This window comes from Hippoglossus stenolepis, chromosome 9, assembly GCF_022539355.2.
Source record: "Hippoglossus stenolepis isolate QCI-W04-F060 chromosome 9, HSTE1.2, whole genome shotgun sequence".
Classification (NCBI taxonomy): Eukaryota; Metazoa; Chordata; class Actinopteri; order Pleuronectiformes; family Pleuronectidae; genus Hippoglossus; species Hippoglossus stenolepis.
In genome coordinates, this window is record NC_061491.1 from 14,146,619 (window position 1) to 14,171,238 (window position 24,620).

Consider the following 24,620-nt stretch of genomic DNA (forward strand, 5'->3'; position numbering starts at 1 on the left):
TGTCGAGCACGTCTGAAAGGTTTTTCACAAATATATTATGTCTATGCAAGACGCGGCAATACATTGCATTGAGACATTGATTCTCAAGGGTGAGATTCAGATCAATCAGTTTACTTCACTTCATGTTGAGTGTTTGTATGAGATGTGCGAGCGCTGTGAGGACAGAACTGAAATAACTTTACTCTATTCAATGGCGCTGAACAGACAAAAACTCAGGTTTGTGGTTTAGTCTGATAGCGCAACCTGCTGGCGAAACCTCTCTTTACTCTTTGCACAATTTACCTTTCTGTAAGAAGAACCAAACCTGTCATTGGCTCATTACCTTTTGGGACATGCAGCAAAGGAATCCTGTTAACATCTTGCCACTCCATCCCAGCAACACAAAGCAGAAGGACGAGCTACAGACTATTTAGACCCTCCACTGCACCAAACATGTGTGTCTTTGGAAACTAAGAGGAAACCTCAACATCTGGAGAAAACCTACACAAACAGAGGGCGGACATGCACAAAACCACGCAGCGTTCCCAATACCTTTCCCAGCATGTCTTTACAAAAAAAGTCCAAATGAAATGTTCTTTTTTATTTATAATATCCATATATTTATTTGGTTTCTCTGGTGATTTAAAGCAGGAAAAAAAACAGTTTGATTTTCGTTTAAAAAAAAAAAATTCACAAGCATCCCAGACATTCACATTGTAAAATACAAAATAAAAAACTGTTATAAATATGATATTATGTGCACATTAAAGCTGGAACACACACAGAGACATTCACAGACAGACAAAACAACTTTTCTCTATTAAAAAAAATCGGCTGTCGACACACACAACCATCAACACAGACAAATATTGTGTTAATGTTACAAAATAACATTATTGCAGCCGATGGGGCCCTCCGTATTCTTTGGTCCACTGTTGGCATTAAAGATGTAAAAAATAAAAAAGTATAAATCAATCGTATTGTTAGGACACTTCTTCAATGCATCTCATGTAGACACGTCTGTGACTGTGGCTGGTCTCCTGTTGAACATACAATGAAAAACATATGAAGAGCACTGCTGGCGGGATGACAGCATCGTGTTTCACTCGTCAGTACAAACCAAGTCAGGAGGTCGTGAGCAGCTTGAAAATATAAATTACATGTATCTGTGCCTAAACAGCCGTTACGTTCAAGTCTTTTTGAGTGTTTCACAAAATACATTCTCTCAATGGCTGATTGTCAGTCGACCACAAAAACAGAAACAAATGAAGTGTGCAGAATGAAACAAAATGACCAGGAAAACTCTGAGCTACAGCACAGCAGCAACAGATGAGTGATTAGGAACAGTAAACATGCAGTAGCAACTTATCGTAGGTGATGCACTGGACATACACGAGCAGAAAATACAGGTTACTTGAACCACACTTCCCTTCTTTCCATTTGAAACTGATGATGGACATTGATTTCCATCGGTGGATAAAGGCTTTGTCGATAGGTTCTTAATTGCGAGGAATCAAAAAGAAATATAAAATTCTCTGTATAAAAATCTATCAATAAACATTTATCTTGACAAGACATCCAAGACACACTGTGAAGGCTGCTAATGAAAGGTGGTTACTTGGTATTTTGAAAAGCTGCCGCCACAAAGAAGATCTCCAGCAGTTAACTGAGCACTTTGGTGAAATTTCCCCCAGATCTCGGTGTATTATTAACCTGGAATCTGAAGAACTACCAATAGCAAAGCTATAGAACCATGTTTCAGAACATGATGTGTGCCTCTGGATTTGAAGACTGAAGACAGACTCTTTATAAAGGCTTATTATTCTATTTATGTGATACAAAACTCCACTAAGGGTCCTCGGCGTGGAGGGTCCTCGATGCTGATTCCTCATTTGGTTGAGGGCAGCACGACAACATAATCGAGTCCTTTACATAACATAAGCGCTATAATTTCACAAAAGCGTTTTTTTTTTGTAGGAATAAGGAACACTTATGGTGATTTTAAATAGCACATTTGGTGTACAAAGGTATTAGACAACATTCATGAATGTATTATTTGATAAACTATGTCAAGGGGAAAAAAACATCCACAGTTTAAAAAAGAATGATGAGAATACTTTTTTGCTTTTCCAGTAGCCAGCTGAAAGTGTTTTTTATCCACATTGGCATTGTTGTGAAACAGCGCCCCCTTGATAAGAAAAGTCGTCGGTCAACATCTCTTTAAAAAAGGCACTTCATTAGATTCCATCGTCAGTGTAAAATGCAACAAAACTGCCGATTTCCCTCTTGTTTTTTTTTTTATGAGTTTTGTCTTTCTTCTCTTTTCCTTTAGAGAATCCTTTTCCTCCTTTTACACACGCGTCAGCCGTGTGTTCTCGTCTCCAGGAGGCTGCGCCATGTTGCATGGCGATCACTGTCTCTTCAGCTTATGTTCAGTCCTCTCCCTCCTTTCCCGGTAGAGCTGAGTGTGAAAGCCGAGGGCCTCATCCGGCCTTCTTCTGAAGTTGTTGATGCTGTAGAGATTGCTGTGATGATGTCTTCTGTGAAAGGACCTCTGGTAGCTGGATGCTGTTAGGGAAAAAAACAATAGCTCTCAAGCAATGGTAATGTTGGTAAAGTCCTGCACAGTACGAGACACCCAGGACAATCTGTATCTATCGAGAGCAATACTTGTTGTACTTACGGTTATTGCAGGTGATTTTAGGGTTATCCCATCGTCCATCCCCGCGACAACGGATAGTTGGGACGTGCCTCTGAATGAAGCCTGTCGTGCACTGGTACCTCACCAGAGAGTTGATCTCATACCTCTCACGCTTTTTGCCAAAGGTTCGTGCATTCTCCACCAGAGGGGGCTGATTACAGACCACTGAGAAACACAAGTGACAACAACATTAAAGTGCGGGATTTTACAGTGAAAGGAGTCTCCTCTCTGATTGGTAAAGTCATTTATAGAACGTGTCCATTCAGGAATGAAAGAGATGTTGTTACCTGTGCCCTTCTTGCAGGTGTAGGTGAGGTGGTAGTTGCAAGGAACGTCGTTCCACTGGCCGTCCTCGTGCCAGATCATCACTACGCAGTCCTCGCCCGAGGAGAAGAAGCTGTCGGGTTGGTTAGGCCTCCAGTTTTCATATTGCTGGAATAAGAGCAGAGTGCAAGGAGTTAAACATTCTGATGAGTTCTGTGATCTTTAGAGGTTCACAATTTTTGTCTACAAGATCCCCTCGTGTATTTCCCCTGGAATAATTTGACATAGTCTGTATTTTCTACACTTTGACTTAGTTCTGTGAAAGAGCAACACAAGAGAAATATCTTAGGAAAATATTAAGCATGTATTCAAAATATTTTTACCATGTCAACACAGATGATCCATATATCATGATGATTTTAATGGATAATTCTGGAAACTACTTTAAATGGACCCTCTGGCCAAGGACCCCCATTTGAGAACCACTGATTTAAAGGATCTTTTATTTTATTTTATTAAAGCCATCATAAAATCCAACAACTCTACTCCCAACATACATATACATTTTGGCCTTATAAAGTGCAAAAGTATTTAGTACATGTATTATTCTCAGTCTACTGATGTGATGATGTGAGATCCTGGGCTGCTCTTGCAGGGGTTTTCCATCAGTGTGATTTTACTCAATGGCCACAAGAGGGAGGAACTGTATCTTTGCAGGAGCCAACATAAACTCAGCAACTATGACATCATTGTATTTCTAAGGGACCCATGCAGGGTCTGTATTATTAACAAAAGACAGAGAAAATGGGCTATAAAACCATTTTTATATTGTATATATTATATATATCAGTCAGGATCTTTTCAGGTTTCTGAAACATAATTCAGTTCACGCACTGATGTGACTTTATATACTTGGCATGAGTTGTATCCACGTTACATGCATTTTAGATAATAAATGTCTTTGTGATAATAGAGATACATAAGTATTACGTCATTTCATCAAACACTCTACATACGTAGAATTACACGAGGAATTCTGCAGGCAAAAAATTCCAGACACACAGATGCACATTTAACACACGTGTACAGTATACACACAGCTGTATTGCTGGAATTGATGCTACCTGTAGTCTTTCAGCGCATTCTAGGTTCAAACAGTTTCTTCAAAGCTGTGACCCCCCCCCCAACTCCTCCAATCATGGCCCGGGGCTCTGCTACCCTGTCATTATGCTCAACAAACACACACACACTGACTTCCTGCACTGCTCACTTCAAGTTAACAAATAGGTGACCCATCAGCTGCACAGCAGGCATCAAAATAATCAATCAAACTTTCATCACCCACGGAAACACACACATCCAAAGACACTTCAACTTGGGTGTTTCCGGCCTCTATTGTTGTGAAGAACCAATTATTATGGTGTGATTATGAAACTAAACCTCAGAATGAATTCGTATGCTATCAACATCACACACAATGTAGTCTTATTTATTATACTACAATCCACTGGTGGTGATCCCCCACCCGGACCCCCTGGGATGCTTCCACGCAGTTTGTTTCTCTTTCTGAAGCGGAGCACAGGTGCTGTCCATCTGTGTCTTCCTGCCTGATGGCCCTTCACCCGGGTGGCAGCCTGCTGGCTGGGCCTCCTGATGTGTGTGGGGTCAAAGGGGGTCCATACCTGTCTACGCCTGCCAAACTCCCCATCTACACAGCATAGCTCACACCCCCATCACCCCTCAATCTCTCAGCTGAGCAAGGATCTCCATAGGCGGTCTGAGCTTATCTATTAACCCCGAGGCTGTCTCTATGCTTCCCGTATCTCTGGTCCTGGAAGGATTATCTTTGAAGTGAGGACATCAGTCTGTACAACACGGATGCACATAGTAATTAGCTACTTTCCTGTCTTATGAGGAGGTCCTCAGCAGCTACAACAACTATACCAATCACACCCTTGTGTGTTGTTGTATAAATATGACATTTGGGAACAGTTTTTTCTCCCGGGCATACTCTTCTACATTAGATTGTCATCTTCTGCAGCTGCTTCTCTACTTGTGCTGGACTCAGAGTGACTAAAAGGATTCAGCTGCGCCTTACATCATGTTCTATATCACGTTTATTGGCACAGCAGTCACCCACCAGTGTGTATGAGAGGAGACGAGAGTGCGTCGTGAGAAAGCCAACACAGGCCTTGAAAAGAACGACTCTCCTAAGATGCCTGTATCTGTCATCAGCATCATTCCAAATATTTACTCTGTCTCTGTGCCATGTTTGTTGAGACAAAAATATGTGAGAAAGCAACCTATCTTACCATGGGCCGGCCGTCAGTCCAGCGGAAGTCGCTGTCAAACATCTTATCATTCAAGCCGATCCACTGGTAGTCCTGTCCAAGACCTGCCAGACAGAGTAAAGTGAGACACAGCAGATTACGGTTCCCTGTTGCCATATGTCCTTTTTAGGAGGAAACAGGAGATTTCCAACGTCTTAATCATTCCCCCGCATTAACAGTTCACTGCGTATCCACCAACGAGTATTTGATGTGACTTTAATAAAGAACTATTATTATTTCAATCTTGTCATATGGGTTTTTTGTAAAATAGTCACTGTGATCTTTGACTTACGGTTGACAAACTGTTGCTCCTCGTGGGAAATGATGCTGGTGAGATGAGCCCCCTGCATGCGGCACTCTCTCTCTGCTGTGTCCCAGTTTCTCCTCTGGGGGAAGTACTTGTAGCAGTGGCCCTGAAACTTGTGCCAGCCATATTCACAGATTTCTGTATCTGATGGACGAGAAAGCGAGAGAGAATGAGACATGAAATTCATTAACATATTTAAAGGACGATAAGCTTTTAGCTGTTTCTTTCATTATTGCATCTATTTACCTCAGCAATTTAATTTATAACCTCATCATCTCATTTACTGCCTCTCCAGTACTTTTAACACCCGATCATATCGACCCCTCAGCTCTGCTGTTAAGTCGGACTACTGTCTCTGATCAGGATGAAAGATTGACTGACTGATTAGTTTCTACAGTCTCTGACACCAGCACTATAATACAGTGGAAGCAAAACAAGAAGGAAACCTACCAAGTGCCAATTAAAACCTAAAGGTAAGATTATTATGCTTCCGTAGACAATCCTTCTCAGATTATGCTCATACATGCAAAATCTGATTAGTAAATTAAGATTCAAATTCATGCAGCCTGAGCCATGGAGTTGTAAACAGGTCGTATTTAAGTCCAACCCTAAAGGCTTTTCTCATCCACACTTAACTGTCATTTTCACCCATTTGATGGTGGCTGTGGGTCCAAACTTTAATAACTCGGTTTACTCTCTGTTTGTCCCTCCCTCCCCTCTTTAATCCTTGATCAGAAAACTAACACTTTGTAGGCCTCTCAGAAACAGAGGCCGAATCTGTCTCTGAGTTGTTCCTCTTCAAGTTAGTTTTTTCTCCCTTTCCCTTGCCAAAGTTTCTAAGAAGGCAGCTGGGTCTGAGTACACAGAACGGGTGTGAGTCACTGATGAGGGATCCTGACAAGATTTAGGGTGTAGACACTGAGAAATCAGCCAAGGCAGATGATGCCCTGAGCTCAACACACTTGGGATGAAAGTAGGGTGCAACTCCAAAACTAAAGTTAAATTATACTTCCAAATAAATTCTTCCACTATATACTGTTAATGGCTTGTGTACAGTAGAGTAGTCAGTAAATACTCAGGAACTCACGTGATTTCTAATCTGTTTATCTTATAGTGGAAGGAAATGTCAAGATTGCTTGGGGAAATTCAAGTATATCAGACATTACAGACCTCTAGGAAAAACTAAATAGAGACAGTCAAAATTGGTAGTTGTGACAGATGATTGGTGTTTCTTAGGAAAAACCTAAGCCAATACTCGGCTGTAAATAGCAGAACTGAATTGTATATGTCATATATATATCCTTTCTATCTTATTTTCCAGGGAATCGGGTGATTACAATGATTACACTGTGTTCTTTTATCTTGTATAAAACTACTTTAAGCTCTATATACCTAATGTAGATGAATGGTTAGAACCTTTTATAACACTAATGAAATGAAAAGCTCTTATTATTCTAAAAAAAGAACACTCAAATCATTTATAAGAATCCAACACATTAATCACAAACATACCCTCTTCACAATGCAGCCCGGTGTAGCTTGGGAGGCACACACACGAAAAGGAAGCCAGACAATCTATACATGTGCCTCCGTTGCGGCAAGGATTCGACTGGCACTCATCGATATCTGGATAAGAAACACATGCAATGAAAAATCAGACATGGGCAAAAACAACTCTGTGTCCCTAAGACAGTGAAAACAATATTTTCGTGCTTCTAGGGTGAAATTTGAATGCAGTGAGAAGAATTCTTGGTGCATAATGTCCTACCTGTCTCACAGCGATCACCACTGTACCCAGGAGGACAGCTACACGTATAGAGGCTGCCAATGTTGTGGCAAGATCCTCCATTCAGACAAATGTCATTTGTACATGAGTGAATTCCTGTTAAGAGATTTAAAGAAGCAAAATAAAAGTTATTAAGAAATAAATTTCGAGCTGATGCATTGGGTTGTATTTGAATGAAAGCCATTTGAAAAAAACATACCTGGGATCTCAACAGTCTCGCCAACAACAGTGTGTCCCAAATCGAGTCTTGCATCTGGCTCGGGGGTTGATTCTTCGCCTGTTAGAGGTTGTTCAACCTCAATATGTGATGGAAGTGCAGTTGAGTCACTGTCCAGTTTCTCATCCTCATCATGGAAAGATGATGGAGAGGTAGCTGCAGATTGAACCGACGCTGACTGGCTTTGTGGCTGAGCTGATGACACTGGTGTGAGCTCTGAATGGGTCCTTGTGGACATTTCAGGAGTAGAAGAGACATCTCCCTCAACAACTTCCTCTTTCCCAGAGGTCTTATTAACATTCCCAGAATCCACCTTTGGTGCTGTGGTAGCATTTACCTTGAATACAGTCTGGATTTTATTTGGGGACAGAGACTGTTCCTCTATACTGTCAATCTTTGGTTTCTTTGTAGTCATGAACTCTTCAGACACACTTTCAGGCTTGTCAGAGACATTTTCAGTCTCATTGCTGAGGACGGATGGTGATTTAGTTATGGCTGATAGAAGGCTACCATCCATCGTGATGGTGCTCTCTGTGGTGATGTTTTCTTCTGAGCTGCTGCTGCTGTCTGAACTCTCCAAACTAGAGGACGATGCTGCACTGATAGGTCCTGATGCAGAAGGCAAGACAGTGATATCTACTGCTACTACAGGTGATTGAGTTGCCTTTTCTCTTGAGCTACTTTCAGTACTGCTCACTGAGTCAACAAGTGTACTCTCAGGTAGTTGAGAAACAGACGGTGGTGTAGTAATGAACGTTGCTACTTCTTCTGTTGTTGCAGTTTTATTTTGTTGGGGAACAGATTCAAGTAAGTGGGGGTCTTGTGCGTCATAATCTGGGGCTGGATAAACATCATCTTGAATAGGTGCTACTTGGACATCAGTTTTTGGAGATGGCTTTGTCTTTGCATCAATTGAGACCTGTTCAGGAGTGGGTTCAACTGTCCCTTTTTCAGCTTCAGCCACTGAGGAAGTTGTTTCACGACTTTCAAAAATAGGGTGAGTGGTGGTCAGTGACAAATCCTGGGAGGAAAGATCAGCGTTAGGTCGGTGCGTCAGTGTGATCTCTGACTTGACTTGTTCAAATGATTCCTGGGGAGTTGGTGTTAGGTGCTGCACATGGGAAACTGTTGTAGCAAAGTGGACCATAACATCAGGCTGTGATGGCGTTGATGCTGAAAGGACATTTGAAGTAGGTTCAATTGAGATGCGTTCAGCGGAGATTGTGGCAGCAAGTACTTCAGTGTCTGGGCTTGTAGATATTTCAGCAACATGTGTAACATCAGTGGGTAGAGGTGTTCTTGTTAGGTCGGAATCTCGTGTCCCCTCATGTTCAGGACCTGTTGATCCCGACTCAAAAGAAGTTGGTGTCTTTGTTGATTCGACAGTGCTGGCCAAAGTGATCAAGGTCTCAGCTGACTTCTGACCTGAAGTTTGTTCATATGCAGATGATCCTGGATGATCAGTTTGGGTGTTTTCAATCTCTGATGTTAAATTACTGGTGGTACTATCTATCTTCATAGTAGCAGACGGGAATGAAACAGTTGGAGCGACAGAGTCAGAATCAAAGCTACCGGGGATCTTGTCACCTGTACCATCTTCTGGTGAAATGATAATTTTCGTTTCTGTTGATTCAGAACTCTCCGAGCTCTCTGATGACGTCTTTTCATTACTTGAGTCAGCAGTTGTTTCCTTAATGACTGGGTGGGGAGAGGCAGTCTGTTCACTGTCTTCTGTCACCATTTTTGGTGATGCTGATGATGTGACTTCAGAGACCGTTTTGGTATCCGGCGTGATTTTGGCCTCCTGTGAGGAAACCTGATCATCAGAGGTTGGTGTGACTGAAACAAAGGTTTCAGTTTCACCTGTTGCTTCTCCAAATGTGATGCTCTCAATCCCCGATGGCTTCACTGTGAACACCTCAGTGGTTTGGTCACCAGAAGACCCCTCTTCTGTGACAGGGAAATCTGGAGTTTGTTTTGATTCATCAGTTGTAGAGGGAGACGTTTCAGCTGACTGGGCAGGTCTGGTAGTAAATGCTGTTGTAATATTCAGCTTCTCAATGCTGTAGAGAGAAGTTGTTGTTGTAGGTTTCTCTGTGCTAAACAGGGAAGAGGCTGTACTCTTTGTACTATCAGGAGACTCTGTGTTATAAACAGCTGAAGATGATATCGAAGATGTCTCAGAGAACATATCAGTTGAGCTGCTCTGAACTGTTGAAGTGGGCTTTTCCGTGCTGTAGAGAGAAGAGGCTGTAGTTCCAGTAGGTGTTTGTGTAATAGCATCATCCGTTGTATCGGTAACATCTGATATGGATGTCACTAATGGAGACTCAGTGCTGAAAAGTGAAGAGGTAGTTTGGGATAGTGTCTCTTTTGTTTGCTTTGAAAGTGAAACAGTTGAACTCTCTGATGTTTCTTCTTCGGGTTTTGCAGATTTGTCAGTTGCAGTTTCTGGAGTCATGGATTCAACCCCAGAAGGTTCTGTCCCTATAGAAAGTAATATTTCATCTGTAGACGGAGAAGTTGTACCAGAATAAGTAGATGTTTCCTTGACTTCGGTGACTTTATCTGAGCTCCCTTCAGCATCAGTTGGAACTTCTTTAGTTACAGGTGCTTGGCTTGGTGGTTCAGCTGACTTATCTTCCAGTGATGTGGCTGTAACTCCAGTCTGGAGAGCTACATCACTAGATTCGAAGCGCTGGCTAGACTGCTCAGTGGGTAATAATGGGCTGGTTGTGGTCAACTCAGTTTTCCCAGAGGATGTGTCAGTGTGGGGAAGATGAATGAATGCAACCTCAGACCTTGCCTGTTCAAAGGACACCTTGAGTGTTGTTGTATCTGGTTCTGGGACAAAGGTGGTGACAAACCGAATCATCACATCAGGCTCTGAAGTGCTCTGTAAAGGAGAAACTGTGGATGTAGAAACTGATTCTTTTGTACGCACAGAGGTGATGTGATCTCTTGTGCTTTCTTCATTTGCTGGGGTTGATCTTACTCCATCGATTGGTTTCTCAGTGCTGATCATAGGGGATATTGGGGTGCCGACCATCTTTTCACTCTCAGATGTGATTGCCTCAGGTGACGCAGTTGTGGCATCTACAATCTCTACCCCAGAGCTCACCATATCTGCCCCCTCTGTTGTGAGCACTGATGTATCAGTGCGGTGGGGAGGAGATAATGTTGCTGTGGATAGCATTTGGCCCATTTGTATTGTACTGTGCAGAGTTACATCTGAGACAGAAGTGACTGATGGTTTTACTGTGCTGTAAAGGGATGAGGAACTAATTGCTGGTAGCTCTGCAACCTCTCCTGTCTCAGTTCCAGGTGAAGTTGGAGAGATTTGTTCTGCCTTGACTGTTGTTATAATTCCATCACCTGAAATCTCCTCATCCACATCAGAGGCAACAGTTGCTTTCTCAGTGCTGAACAGGGAGGACACAGTTGACGTCACTAGTGTTTTAGATGTTGTCCATTCAGTCGCAGCAGAGCCTTCCTCAGATTCATCGCTACTTGAAGATTTATCATCAGTTGCTTTAATGGTTGTTTCACAGCACCAGGTTCGGTGGACACTGGTGAGTGTGGTGTGACAGTTACTGAAGATACAGTGGCTTGTGTTGAAATGGATGAACTTAGAGATTCAACAGTCATATTGGTACTCGTGGCTGTTATTGTTGTGGGTGATGTGGGCACGGTTTGTTGTTTTTGATCTGTGCTGACCATATACTCCTCACTGGACGCTGGAGTGACGCTGATGTCTGTTGAATCAGGTAAGGTTTGAAAGGGCAAAGATGAGGATGTGGCAATCTCCGTTATAGAATCGGTGACATTACCAGTGGTGTCCTCCCTTGATATATCTTCCTCCAACAGCCCTGTAACTGGTTTGGTGTGAGTCTCAATGGGGAAAACAGTTTTTGGTGTCGTTAAATCATATGTTTCTTCAGAGCTTGTGAAAACAGTGGTAGCTGGGGTGGCCTGTAGTGATGATGCGAGTGTCTCTTCAGTCGATGTCTCCATAGCAGAAACATGTTCCGTAGATGTTGGCTTTGAAGTCGACTGTGAGTATTCAAAATATGTTGAATCTAATGACAAACCAGTGGCTGAGGTTGCATTTAGTGTAACTGGTGAAGAGGTAAAGAAAGTGGCACCATCAGTCCCTGAACCCTCCGTTTCTACTGTTGCCTCCAGTGTTTGTGTCATTGTAACTGCTGTGACACCTCCAGCTTCCTCTGTCTGGATGGTTGGGTAAACTGAGGAGGAGGGTGCTATGGAGATTGTATCTCCATCAATGATAGTGTCATCTTTTGCGATGAGCTCAGGAGTGGGGGTGCCTTCCTTCATACTGTCTGTCACTACAGAGAGCAGCTCATCTTCATTTGTTATATCCTCTGTGAATATGATGGTTGTGCTGGTTGATGGTTTAGACACATGCAAGACCATCGTAGGTGTTTGCTCAGTTAAGTCAGTTTGGGGTTGGCTGCTACTGGGCGTGATGATCACCACCTGTTGGTCTGTAATGTTCTGATATATAATAGAGGGAATTGGGGTAGACACAGCCGTGGGTCCATCTTGCTCATGTTCACTGCTGGATCCTACTGTGGGGGAGTCAACTGTGGTATGATCACTAACTAAGAGTCCAATTGTGTGAGGGGACATAGTTGTATAGGAAGACTGTGTTGTGTGCTCAGCTACAGTAACTTCTTTCCCAGTGCCTGATGCAGGAGGCTCTGTTGCTTGAGAAATGTAGGGGGTATCCGGCGTGATTTTGGCCTCCTGTGAGGAAACCTGTTCATCAGAGGTTGGTGTGACTGAAACAAAGGTTTCAGTTTCACCTGTTGCTTCTCCAAATGTGATGCTCTCAATCCCCGATGGCTTCACTGTGAACACCTCAGTGGTTTGGTCACCAGAAGACCCCTCTTCTGTGACAGGGAAATCTGGAGTTTGTTTTGATTCATCAGTTGTAGAGGGAGACGTTTCAGCTGACTGGGCAGGTCTGGTTGTAAATGCTGTTGTAATATTCAGCTTCTCAATGCTGTAGAGAGAAGTTGTTGTTGTAGGTTTCTCTGTGCTAAACAGGGAAGAGGCTGTACTCTTTGTACTATCAGGAGACTCTGTGTTATAAACAGCTGAAGATGATATCGAAGATGTCTCAGAGAACATATCAGTTGAGCTGCTCTGAACTGTTGAAGTGGGCTTTTCCGTGCTGTAGAGAGAAGAGGCTGTAGTTCCAGTAGGTGTTTGTGTAATAGCATCATCCGTTGTATCGGTAACATCTGATATGGATGTCACTAATGGAGACTCAGTGCTGAAAAGTGAAGAGGTAGTTTGGGATAGTGTCTCTTTTGTTTGCTTTGAAAGTGAAACAGTTGAACTCTCTGATGTTTCTTCTTCGGGTTTTGCAGATTTGTCAGTTGCAGTTTCTGGAGTCATGGATTCAACCCCAGAAGGTTCTGTCCCTATAGAAAGTAATATTTCATCTGTAGACGGAGAAGTTGTACCAGAATAAGTAGATGTTTCCTTGACTTCGGTGACTTTATCTGAGCTCCCTTCAGCATCAGTTGGAACTTCTTTAGTTACAGGTGCTTGGCTTGGTGGTTCAGCTGACTTATCTTCCAGTGATGTGGCTGTAACTCCAGTCTGGAGAGCTACATCACTAGATTCAATGGCTAGACTGCTCAGTGGGTAATAATGGGCTGGTTGTGGTCAACTCAGTTTTCCCAGAGGATGTGTCAGTGTGGGGAAGATGAATGAATGCAACCTCAGACCTTGCCTGTTCAAAGGACACCTTGAGTGTTGTTGTATCTGGTTCTGGGACAAAGGTGGTGACAAACCGAATCATCACATCAGGCTCTGAAGTGCTCTGTAAAGGAGAAACTGTGGATGTAGAAACTGATTCTTTTGTACGCACAGAGGTGATGTGATCTCTTGTGCTTTCTTCATTTGCTGGGGTTGATCTTACTCCATCGATTGGTTTCTCAGTGCTGATCATAGGGGATATTGGGGTGCCGACCATCTTTTCACTCTCAGATGTGATTGCCTCAGGTGACGCAGTTGTGGCATCTACAATCTCTACCCCAGAGCTCACCATATCTGCCCCCTCTGTTGTGAGCACTGATGTATCAGTGCGGTGGGGAGGAGATAATGTTGCTGTGGATAGCATTTGGCCCATTTGTATTGTACTGTGCAGAGTTACATCTGAGACAGAAGTGACTGATGGTTTTACTGTGCTGTAAAGGGATGAGGAACTACTTGCTGGTAGCTCTGCAACCTCTCCTGTCTCAGTTCCAGGTGAAGTTGGAGAGATTTGTTCTGCCTTGACTGTTGTTATAATTCCATCACCTGAAATCTCCTCATCCACATCAGAGGCAACAGTTGCTTTCTCAGTGCTGAACAGGGAGGACACAGTTGACGTCACTAGTGTTTTAGATGTTGTCCATTCAGTCGCAGCAGAGCCTTCCTCAGATTCATCGCTACTTGAAGATTTATCATCAGTTGCTTTAATGGTTGTTTTCACAGCACCAGGTTCGGTGGACACTGGTGAGTGTGGTGTGACAGTTACTGAAGATACAGTGGCTTGTGTTGAAATGGATGAACTTAGAGATTCAACAGTCATATTGGTACTCGTGGCTGTTATTGTTGTGGGTGATGTGGGCACGGTTTGTTGTTTTTGATCTGTGCTGACCATATACTCCTCACTGGACGCTGGAGTGACGCTGATGTCTGTTGAATCAGGTAAGGTTTGAAAGGGCAAAGATGAGGATGTGGCAATCTCCGTTATAGAATCGGTGACATTACCAGTGGTGTCCTCCCTTGATATATCTTCCTCCAACAGCCCTGTAACTGGTTTGGTGTGAGTCTCAATGGGGAAAACAGTTTTTGGTGTCGTTAAATCATATGTTTCTTCAGAGCTTGTGAAAACAGTGGTAGCTGGGGTGGCCTGTAGTGATGATGCGAGTGTCTCTTCAGTCGATGTCTCCATAGCAGAAACATGTTCCGTAGATGTTGGCTTTGAAGTCGACTGTGAGTATTCAAAATATGTTGAATCTAATGACAAACCAGTGGCTGAGGTTGCATTTAGTGTAACTGGTGAAGAGGTAAAGAAAGTGGCACCATCAGTCCCTGAACCCTCCGTTTCTACTGTTGCCTCCAGTGTTTGTGTCATTGTAACTGCTGTGACACCTCCAGCTTCCTCTGTCTGGATGGTTGGGTAAACTGAGGAGGAGGGTGCTATGGAGATTGTATCTCCATCAATGATAGTGTCATCTTTTGCGATGAGCTCAGGAGTGGGGGTGCCTTCCTTCATACTGTCTGTCACTACAGAGAGCAGCTCATCTTCATTTGTTATATCCTCTGTGAATATGATGGTTGTGCTGGTTGATGGTTTAGACACATGCAAGACCATCGTAGGTGTTTGCTCAGTTAAGTCAGTTTGGGGTTGGCTGCTACTGGGCGTGATGATCACCACCTGTTGGTCTGTAATGTTCTGATATATAATAGAGGGAATTGGGGTAGACACAGCCGTGGGTCCATCTTGCTCATGTTCACTGCTGGATCCTACTGTGGGGGAGTCAACTGTGGTATGATCACTAACTAAGAGTCCAATTGTGTGAGGGGACATAGTTGTATAGGAAGACTGTGTTGTGTGCTCAGCTACAGTAACTTCTTTCCCAGTGCCTGATGCAGGAGGCTCTGTTGCTTGAGAAATGTAGGGGGTATCCGGCGTGATTTTGGCCTCCTGTGAGGAAACCTGTTCATCAGAGGTTGGTGTGACTGAAACAAAGGTTTCAGTTTCACCTGTTGCTTCTCCAAATGTGACGCTCTCAATCCCTGATGGCTTTGCTGTGAACACCTCAGTGGTTTGGTCACCAGAAGACCCCTCTTCTGTGACAGGGAAATCTGGAGTTTGTTTTGATTCATCAGTTGTAGAGGGAGACGTTTCAGCTGACTGGGCAGGTCTGGTAGTAAATGCTGATGTAATATTCAGCTTCTCAATGCTGTAGAGAGAAGTTGTTGTTGTAGGTTTCTCTGTGCTAAACAGGGAAGAGGCTGTACTCGTTGTACTATCAGGAGACTCTGTGTTATAAACAGCTGAAGATGATATCGAAGATGTCTCAGAGAACATATCAGTTGAGCTGCTCTGAACTGTTGAAGTGGGCTTGTCCGTGCTGTAGAGAGAAGAGGCTGTAGTTCCAGTAGGTGTTTGTGTAATAGCATCATCCCTGGATGTATTTTTTGTTTGGTCGCTTGAGCTCTCGTCTGTGACAGCAACAGCACTAGAGGACACTGAAATTCCCTTTGTAGCTGCTACTGTAATGGGCATGTGTGGAGTTTGGGTTGATGACATGAATTCCTCAGTAAGCTGTGTGCTGGAGGGAGTTGAGGATGCAGCACCTGATATGTCAGATGTGCTCTCAGATTCTTCTGTTTCAGTCTCATCTGTGGCCTGAATAAATTCAACCTGGGGTTTAAAAGTAGTCGTAGGGGATGGTTCTTCACCAGACCCATCTGCACTGAACTCCAAATCGTCACCAGAAGAACCACTAGAACCCTCCATATCAATGAAGCTAGACATTTCGTTTGAGGGAAGCGTAGTGATGCTGGGAATTGCTAATGGCTGAGAGGTTTCAAGTGTATAGGGACTTGTTGTGACAGTTTTATGCTCTGTATCAATTTTTGAACTAAATGTGGTTGTTGCAAAGGTTTGTTGCACAGATGGTTGCTCAGCCGCTGTTGGTGTTTCTAGGTGAGTTTTATCTGTGGATGCAGATATTTTGTCAGTAGGGGTCACAGACACAGAGATTGCAGTTACTGCAGCTGTAATGGGCATTTCATTTGTGGCAGTGCTCTTTGTAGTTTGTACAAGAGTAACAGGAGTAGCGGCAACATCACCTGAGGCCTCTATATCATTGAATAATGACTGTGAGTCTGTGCCAGAAGCAGTGCTGGAAGGTTTGACAGTTGTTTTCACAAAGCTAGGCGAGGATTCAACTAGAGTGAAGTCTGTGCTGATGCTGTAGTCCACTTCTTCACTGGGGGGTACTGAGGAAATAAAAGTTGGGGTTTGGTCCCCAGAGCCATCTTCATGCACCATGCTAGCTGAAGCTACTGTAGGTTTTTCAGTACTATACAGAGATGAGGTACTATATGTTGCTGAACCTATAACTGCTACACTTGCACTTCCGGCTGTTGTCATCACAGGTTGTTCTGTGCTGAACACAGAAGATGAAAAGACTTTGGTTGGAGGAGATAGAGGTTCCTCCGTGAACATATTATCAGGGATTTCTCTTTGAGTTGTTGCCGAGTCTGTTCCAAGAGATGATGTATGCCTTTCTGTTGTCTTTTCTGCTTCAGGGGAAACTGATCTTTCAGTGTTGTACACAGAGGAAGCTGTAACAACAGTGGATTCTGAGATATCACTTGTTCCAGTTACATGTGATGATATTGTTACCGCTGGTTTTTCTGTGCTGAACATTGAAGAGATAGTGCTCGATGCAACTGTCCTCTCAGAATCATGGGTTTGATGAATAATCTCGGTGTTATCAATGATAGGTATATATGGTCTTGTGGAGCTTGGTGATGTAGTAACTGCTCCCTCTGAGCTGCCGATCACTACAGCCGAGTGGTTGCTTGGTTCCTCTGTTTCGTCTACAGTTGGCAACAAAGACAGGGTGGGTGACTCAGTTATTTCAGTTGTTTGCCCTGTTGAGATGGTGTCTTCTGTCAAAATTATTGTAGAACTAATCTCAAGTTCATCAATTATTGGGATGGCTGATGTTTGTTCTGAAGATAATTGCTTTTCATGTTGTGTAACTGTAATACCTGATGTTAAAAGCAAAGGTGTGGTTACTGGCATTGTGGACTGGCTGTATAGATCCGTGAGTAACCTCATGGCAGTTGACAGTGGTCTTCCAGGTGTGCTAATTATTCCAGCAGTTGTACTTTGTGGCAAATCATCTCTGGAGCTCTTAGTATCAACAGACATGAAGACTGTACTCGTCTCAGAGTCTTTAACCATGGGGGTGAGTGTGGAGGGAACAGATTCAACATGTGCAGATTCTTTTGTGGTGCTGAGATCCGAATCCTTAATGGGAAGCACAGATGATGTGGTAGTGACAAAGGCCATGGTTGAGACAGAAGAATAAATATCTGTGATCTGGTCAGCTGAGCCTTCAGCATCCGTAGCTACAGTTGTCTTTAACAGTTTTTCAGATCCAGATGCCTGAGACTCTGAGACGGTGCCGCTTGTAGGAGATGAACCAGAAGTGTCAGACTGAACTGTGGTAAAAATATCCAGGAATTTAGTTAAGTCTGGTGTATGTTTCTCAGTGATTAAAAGGGAAGCAGCAACAACAGTGACCTTCTCTTTGGTGAAAACATCGGTGTCTCGTGTTTCAGGTGACAATGATGATGGAATCTCTGTGCTGTACAATGAGGACACAGACAGGCTTTCTGTATCATTTGTTAAGATATTATCTTGTGTAACTGGCAATGCTGATGGTCTTTCTGTGCTGAACAGTGATGAAGCTGTAAGAGCTGCAGTGTCTTTGGTGGACATATTGGTAATCTGTTCCCTTGAGATCTCTTCTTCAGTTGTTGGGAAAGTAGAACTTTTCTCAGGTGTTACTGATTCACTTATGGAAGGAAAGGACTCCACCGTCGTAATCTCTCTGCTAATACCGTCATCCTCAGTGCCTGGAACAGCAGATGATATGAAAGAGGTCAAACTTGGAGTCACCGTTGTTGAGCTTGTTAGTACCTCATCAGAAACTGGAGAAACTGATGATTCTGCTGTAAGTGATGTCAGTGTTGTCTTATCTGTTTCAAGACTCTCTTTGGTTCCAGGTGAACGTGCTGTTGGAGCCACAGTGGTGAATAAAGATGAAGATGTACCGGTGACAACAGAGGTTGAAGAGAACATGTCTGGAGTCCGATCTCCTGAGCCCTCTGCATCTATTGCGGTGGTGACAGAAAAGGTCTCTGTTGGATGTGATGACTTTTCTGTCTGAACTGTGACAGCACTGTATTGTTCCTCAATTGCCAAAGCAGTTGGTTTCTCTGTGCTGAACATCGATGAAGCTGTCGGAGCTGCAGTGTGTTCAGTGGATATATCAGTTGTCTGTTCACCTGAACTCTCTTCTTCAGTTGTTGGGGAAACAGAACTTTTCTCAGATGTTACTGAATCTGCCTCTGCCTGACTTGTGGTAACAGTCTCTTGTGTTTCAGGCGACTGTGATGTTGGTCTGTCAGTACTGTAGAGTGATGACACTCTGGTAACTGTAGCTGATGAAGTTTCACTTGTTTCAAATGCTCGTGATGCAGTGACTGATGGTGACTTTGTTGTCAACAGTGAAGGGACAGTAGATGCAGTGAAGACTGACTCCTTAGTGAACTCAGTAGTGTCGTCTCCAGAACTCTCTGTAGATGTTGTAATGAGGATTGTTGATGTTTCTAGACTTTCTTGTGTTCCAGGTGCTGTTGGGGCCACTGTGCTGAATAAAGATAAAGATGTACGGTGACAACAGAGGTTGAAGAGAACATGTCTGGAGTCCGATCTCCTGAGCCCTCTGCATCTATTGCGGTGGCGACAGAAAATGTCTCTGTTGGATGTGATGACTTTTCAGTCTGAACTGTGACAGCACTGTATTGTTTCTCAATTGCCAAAGCAGTTGGTTTCTCTGTGCTGAACATCGATGAAGGTGTCGGAGCTGCAGTGTGTTCAGTGGATATATCAGTTGTCTGTTCACCTGAAATCTCTTCTTCAGTTGTTGGGGAAACAGAACTTTTCTCAGGTGTGACTGAATCCTCCTCTCCCTGACTTGTGCTGACTGTTACAGTTATTGAGCTTGTTGATGATCCATCAGAAACTGGAGAAACTGAGGATTCTGGTGTTAGTGTTGACATTACTGTCTTATCGGTTTTTCGACTTTCTTGTCTTCCAGGTGCTGTTGGGGCCACTGTGCTGAATAAAGATGAAGATGTACCGGTGACAACAGAGGTTGAAGAGAACATGTCTGGAGTCTGATCTCCTGAGCCCTCTGCATCTATTGCGGTGGTGACAGAAAAGGTCTCTGTTGGATGTGATGACTTTTCAGTCTGAACTGTGACAGCACTGTATTGTTCCTCAATTGCCAAAGCAGTTGGTTTCTCTGTGCTGAACATCGATGAAGGTGTCGGAGCTGCAGTGTGTTCAGTGGATATATCAGTTGTCTGTTCACCTGAACTCTCTTCTTCAGTTGTTTGGAAAACAGAACTTTTCTCAGATGTTACTGAATCCTGCTCTACCTGACTTGTGGTAACAGTCTCTTGTGTTTCAGGCGACTGTGATGTTGGTCTGTCAGTACTGTAGAGTGATGACACTCTGGTAACTGTAGCTGATGAAGTTTCACTTGTTTCAAATGCTCGTGATGCAGTGACTGATGGTGACTTTGTTGTCAACAGTGAAGGGACAGTAGATGCAGTGAAGACTGACTCCTTAGTGAACTCAGTAGTGTCGTCTCCAGAACTCTCTGTAGATGTTGTAATGAGGATTGTTGATGTTTCTAGACTTTCTTGTGTTCCAGGTGCTGTTGGGGCCACTGTGCTGAATAAAGATAAAGATGTACCGGTGACAACAGAGGTTGAAGAGAACATGTCTGGAGTCCGATCTCCTGAGCCTCTGCATCTATTGCGGTGGCGACAGAAAATGTCTCTGTTGGATGTGATGACTTTTCAGTCTGAACTGTGACAGCACTGTATTGTTTCTCAATTGCCAAAGCAGTTGGTTTCTCTGTGCTGAACATCGATGAAGGTGTCGGAGCTGCAGTGTGTTCAGTGGATATATCAGTTGTCTGTTCACCTGAAATCTCTTCTTCAGTTGTTGGGAAACAGAACTTTTCTCAGGTGTGACTGAATCCTCCTCTCCCTGACTTGTGCTGACTGTTACAGTTATTGAGCTTGTTGATGATCCATCAGAAACTGGAGAAACTGAGGATTCTGGTGTTAGTGTTGACATTACTGTCTTATCGGTTTTCGACTTTCTTGTCTTCCAGGTGCTGTTGGGGCCACTGTGCTGAATAAAGATGAAGATGTACGGTGACAACAGAGGTTGAAGAGAACATGTCTGGAGTCTGATCTCCTGAGCCTTCTGCATCTATTGCGGTGGTGACAGAAAAGGTCTCTGTTGGATGTGATGACTTTTCAGTCTGAACTGTGACAGCACTGTATTGTTCCTCAATTGCCAAAGCAGTTGGTTTCTCTGTGCTGAACATCGATGAAGGTGTCGGAGCTGCAGTGTGTTCAGTGGATATATCAGTTGTCTGTTCACCTGAACTCTCTTCTTCAGTTGTTTGGAAAACAGAACTTTTCTCAGATGTTACTGAATCCTGCTCTACCTGACTTGTGGTAACAGTCTCTTGTGTTTCAGGCGACTGTGATGTTGGTCTGTCAGTACTGTAGAGTGATGACACTCTGGTAACTGTAGCTGATGAAGTTTCACTTGTTTCAAATGACGTGATGCAGTGACTGATGGTGACTTTGTTGTCAACAGTGAAGGGACAGTAGATGCAGTGAAGACTGACTCCTTAGTGAACTCAGTAGTGTCGTCTCCAGAACTCTCTGTAGATGTTGTAATGAGTATTGTTGATGTTTCTAGACTTTCTTGTGTTCCAGGTGCTGTTGGGGCTGTGCTGAATAAAGATGAAGATGTACCGGTGACAACAGAGGTTGAAGAGAACATGTCTGGAGTCAGATCTCCTGAGCCCTCTGCATCTATTGCGGTGGCGACAGAAAATGTCTCTGTTGGATGTGATGACTTTTCTGTCTGAACTTTGACAGCACTGTATGGTTTCTCAATTGCCAAAGCAGTTGGTTTCTCTGTGCTGAACATCGATGAAGCTGTCGGAGCTGCAGTGTGTTCAGTGGATATATCAGTTGTCTGTTCACCTGAACCTCTTCTTCAGTTGTTTGGGAAACAGAACTTTTCTCAGATGTTACTGAATCTGCCTCTGCCTGACTTGTGGTAACAGTCTCTTGTGTTTCAGGCGACTGTGATGTTGGTCTGTCAGTACTGTAGAGTGATGACACTCTGGTAACTGTAGCTGATGAAGTTTCACTTGTTTCAAATGCACGTGATGCAGTGACTGATGGTGACTTTGTTGTCAACAGTGAAGGGACAGTAGATGCAGTGAAGACTGACCTCTTAGTGAACTCAGTAGTGTCGTCTCCAGAACTCTCTGTAGATGTTGTAATGAGGATTGTTGATGTTTCTAGACTTTCTTGTGTTCCAGGTGCTGTTGGGGCCACTGTGCTGAATAAAGATGAAGATGTACCGGTGACAACAGAGGTTGAAGAGAACATGTCTGAGTCCGATCTCCTGAGCCTTCTGCATCTATTGCGGTGGCGACAGAAAATGTCTCTGTTGGATGTGATGACTTTTCAGTCTGAACTGTGACAGCACTGTATTGTTTCTCAATTGCCAAAGCAGTTGGTTTCTCTGTGCTGAACATCGATGAAGGTGTCGGAGCTGCAGTGTGTTCAGTGGATATATCAGTTGTCTGTTCACCTGAAATCTCTTCTTCAGTTGTTGGGGAAACAGAACTTTTCTCAGGTGTGACTGAATCCTCCTCTCCCTGACTTGTGCTGACTGTTACAGTTATTGAGCTTGTTGATGATCCATCAGAAACTGGAGAAACTGAGGATTCTGGTGTTAGTGTTGACATTACTGTCTTATCGGTTTTTCGACTTTCTTGTCTTCCAGGTGCTGTTGGGGCCACTGTGCTGAATAAAGATGAAGATGTACCGGTGACAACAGAGGTTGAAGAGAACATGTCTGGAGTCTGATCTCCTGAGCCCTCTGCATCTATTGCGGTGGTGACAGAAAAGGTCTCTGTTGGATGTGATGACTTTTCAGTCTGAACTGTGACAGCACTGTATTGTTCCTCAATTGCCAAAGCAGTTGGTTTCTCTGTGCTGAACATCGATGAAGGTGTCGGAGCTGCAGTGTGTTCAGTGGATATATCAGTTGTCTGTTCACCTGAACTCTCTTCTTCAGTTGTTTGGAAAACAGAACTTTTCTCAGATGTTACTGAATCCTGCTCTACCTGACTTGTGGTAACAGTCTCTTGTGTTTCAGGCGACTGTGATGTTGGTCTGTCAGTACTGTAGAGTGATGACACTCTGGTAACTGTAGCTGATGAAGTTTCACTTGTTTCAAATGCACGTGATGCAGTGACTGATGGTGACTCAGTTGTCAACAGTGAAGGGACAGTAGATGCAGTGAAGACTGACTCCTTAGTGAACTCAGTAGTGTCGTCTCCAGAACTCTCTGTAGATGTTGTAATGAGTATTGTTGATGTTTCTAGACTTTCTTGTGTTCCAGGTGCTGTTGGGGCCACTGTGCTGAATAAAGATGAAGATGTACCGGTGACAACAGAGGTTGAAGAGAACATGTCTGGAGTCAGATCTCCTGAGCCCTCTGCATCTATTGCGGTGGCGACAGAAAATGTCTCTGTTGGATGTGATGACTTTTCTGTCTGAACTTTGACAGCACTGTATTGTTTCTCAATTGCCAAAGCAGTTGGTTTCTCTGTGCTGAACATCGATGAAGCTGTTGGAGCTGCAGTGTGTTCAGTGGATATATCAGTTGTCTGTTCACCTGAACTCTCTTCTTCAGTTGTTTGGGAAACAGAACTTTTCTCAGATGTTACTGAATCTGCCTCTGCCTGACTTGTGGTAACAGTCTCTTGTGTTTCAGGCGACTGTGATGTTGGTCTGTCAGTACTGTAGAGTGATGACACTCTGGTAACTGTAGCTGATGAAGTTTCACTTGTTTCAAATGCTCGTGATGCAGTGACTGATGGTGACTTTGTTGTCAACAGTGAAGGGACAGTAGATGCAGTGAAGACTGACTCCTTAGTGAACTCAGTAGTGTCGTCTCCAGAACTCTCTGTAGATGTTGTAATGAGGATTGTTGATGTTTCTAGACTTTCTTGTGTTCCAGGTGCTGTTGGGGCCACTGTGCTGAATAAAGATAAAGATGTACCGGTGACAACAGAGGTTGAAGAGAACATGTCTGGAGTCCGATCTCCTGAGCCTTCTGCATCTATTGCGGTGGCGACAGAAAATGTCTCTGTTGGATGTGATGACTTTTCAGTCTGAACTGTGACAGCACTGTATTGTTTCTCAATTGCCAAAGCAGTTGGTTTCTCTGTGCTGAACATCGATGAAGGTGTCGGAGCTGCAGTGTGTTCAGTGGATATATCAGTTGTCTGTTTACCTGAAATCTCTTCTTCAGTTGTTGGGGAAACAGAACTTTTCTCAGGTGTGACTGAATCCTCCTCTCCCTGACTTGTGCTGACTGTTACAGTTATTGAGCTTGTTGATGATCCATCAGAAACTGGAGAAACTGAGGATTCTGGTGTTAGTGTTGACATTACTGTCTTATCGGTTTTTCGACTTTCTTGTCTTCCAGGTGCTGTTGGGGCCACTGTGCTGAATAAAGATGAAGATGTACCGGTGACAACAGAGGTTGAAGAGAACATGTCTGGAGTCTGATCTCCTGAGCCCTCTGCATCTATTGCGGTGGTGACAGAAAAGGTCTCTGTTGGATGTGATGACTTTTCAGTCTGAACTGTGACAGCACTGTATTGTTCCTCAATTGCCAAAGCAGTTGGTTTCTCTGTGCTGAACATCGATGAAGGTGTCGGAGCTGCAGTGTGTTCAGTGGATATATCAGTTGTCTGTTCACCTGAACTCTCTTCTTCAGTTGTTTGGAAAACAGAACTTTTCTCAGATGTTACTGAATCCTGCTCTACCTGACTTGTGGTAACAGTCTCTTGTGTTTCAGGCGACTGTGATGTTGGTCTGTCAGTACTGTAGAGTGATGACACTCTGGTAACTGTAGCTGATGAAGTTTCACTTGTTTCAAATGCACGTGATGCAGTGACTGATGGTGACTCAGTTGTCAACAGTGAAGGGACAGTAGATGCAGTGAAGACTGACTCCTTAGTGAACTCAGTAGTGTCGTCTCCAGAACTCTCTGTAGATGTTGTAATGAGTATTGT

The 24,620-nt window shown here is 43.6% G+C and overlaps 1 protein-coding gene across 1 annotated transcript; it reads right to left on the minus strand.

Annotated features, from left to right (window-relative positions):
• Nucleotides 1-578: 578 nt before the first annotated feature.
• On the minus strand, nucleotides 579-12,021 carry LOC118115467 (versican core protein). The gene is made up of 9 exons (XM_047341255.1): nucleotides 11,302-12,021; nucleotides 7,567-11,212; nucleotides 7,350-7,463; nucleotides 7,094-7,207; nucleotides 5,567-5,725; nucleotides 5,257-5,339; nucleotides 2,968-3,112; nucleotides 2,663-2,845; nucleotides 579-2,547 (listed from the first exon to the last, which is right to left on the minus strand). Exons 1-9 carry the CDS (start codon nucleotides 12,019-12,021, stop codon nucleotides 2,390-2,392), a joined length of 5,322 nt encoding a protein of 1,773 aa, XP_047197211.1. The 3' UTR covers nucleotides 579-2,389.
• Between the last annotated feature and the right edge of the window lie 12,599 nt (nucleotides 12,022-24,620).

Excerpts from the sequence above, each read along its gene's own strand:
- LOC118115467 (XM_047341255.1), bottom strand. The coding sequence starts at position 12,021 with ATGGTCTTGCATGTGTCTAAACCATCAACCAGCACAACCATCATATTC. Across the intron at positions 5,726-7,093 it reads CGGGCTGCATTGTGAAGAGG|ATACAGAAATCTGTGAATAT; the intron begins GTATGTTTGTGA and ends CTCGTCCATCAG. Across the intron at positions 3,113-5,256 it reads GGACTGACGGCCGGCCCATG|CAATATGAAAACTGGAGGCC; the intron begins GTAAGATAGGTT and ends CTCTTATTCCAG.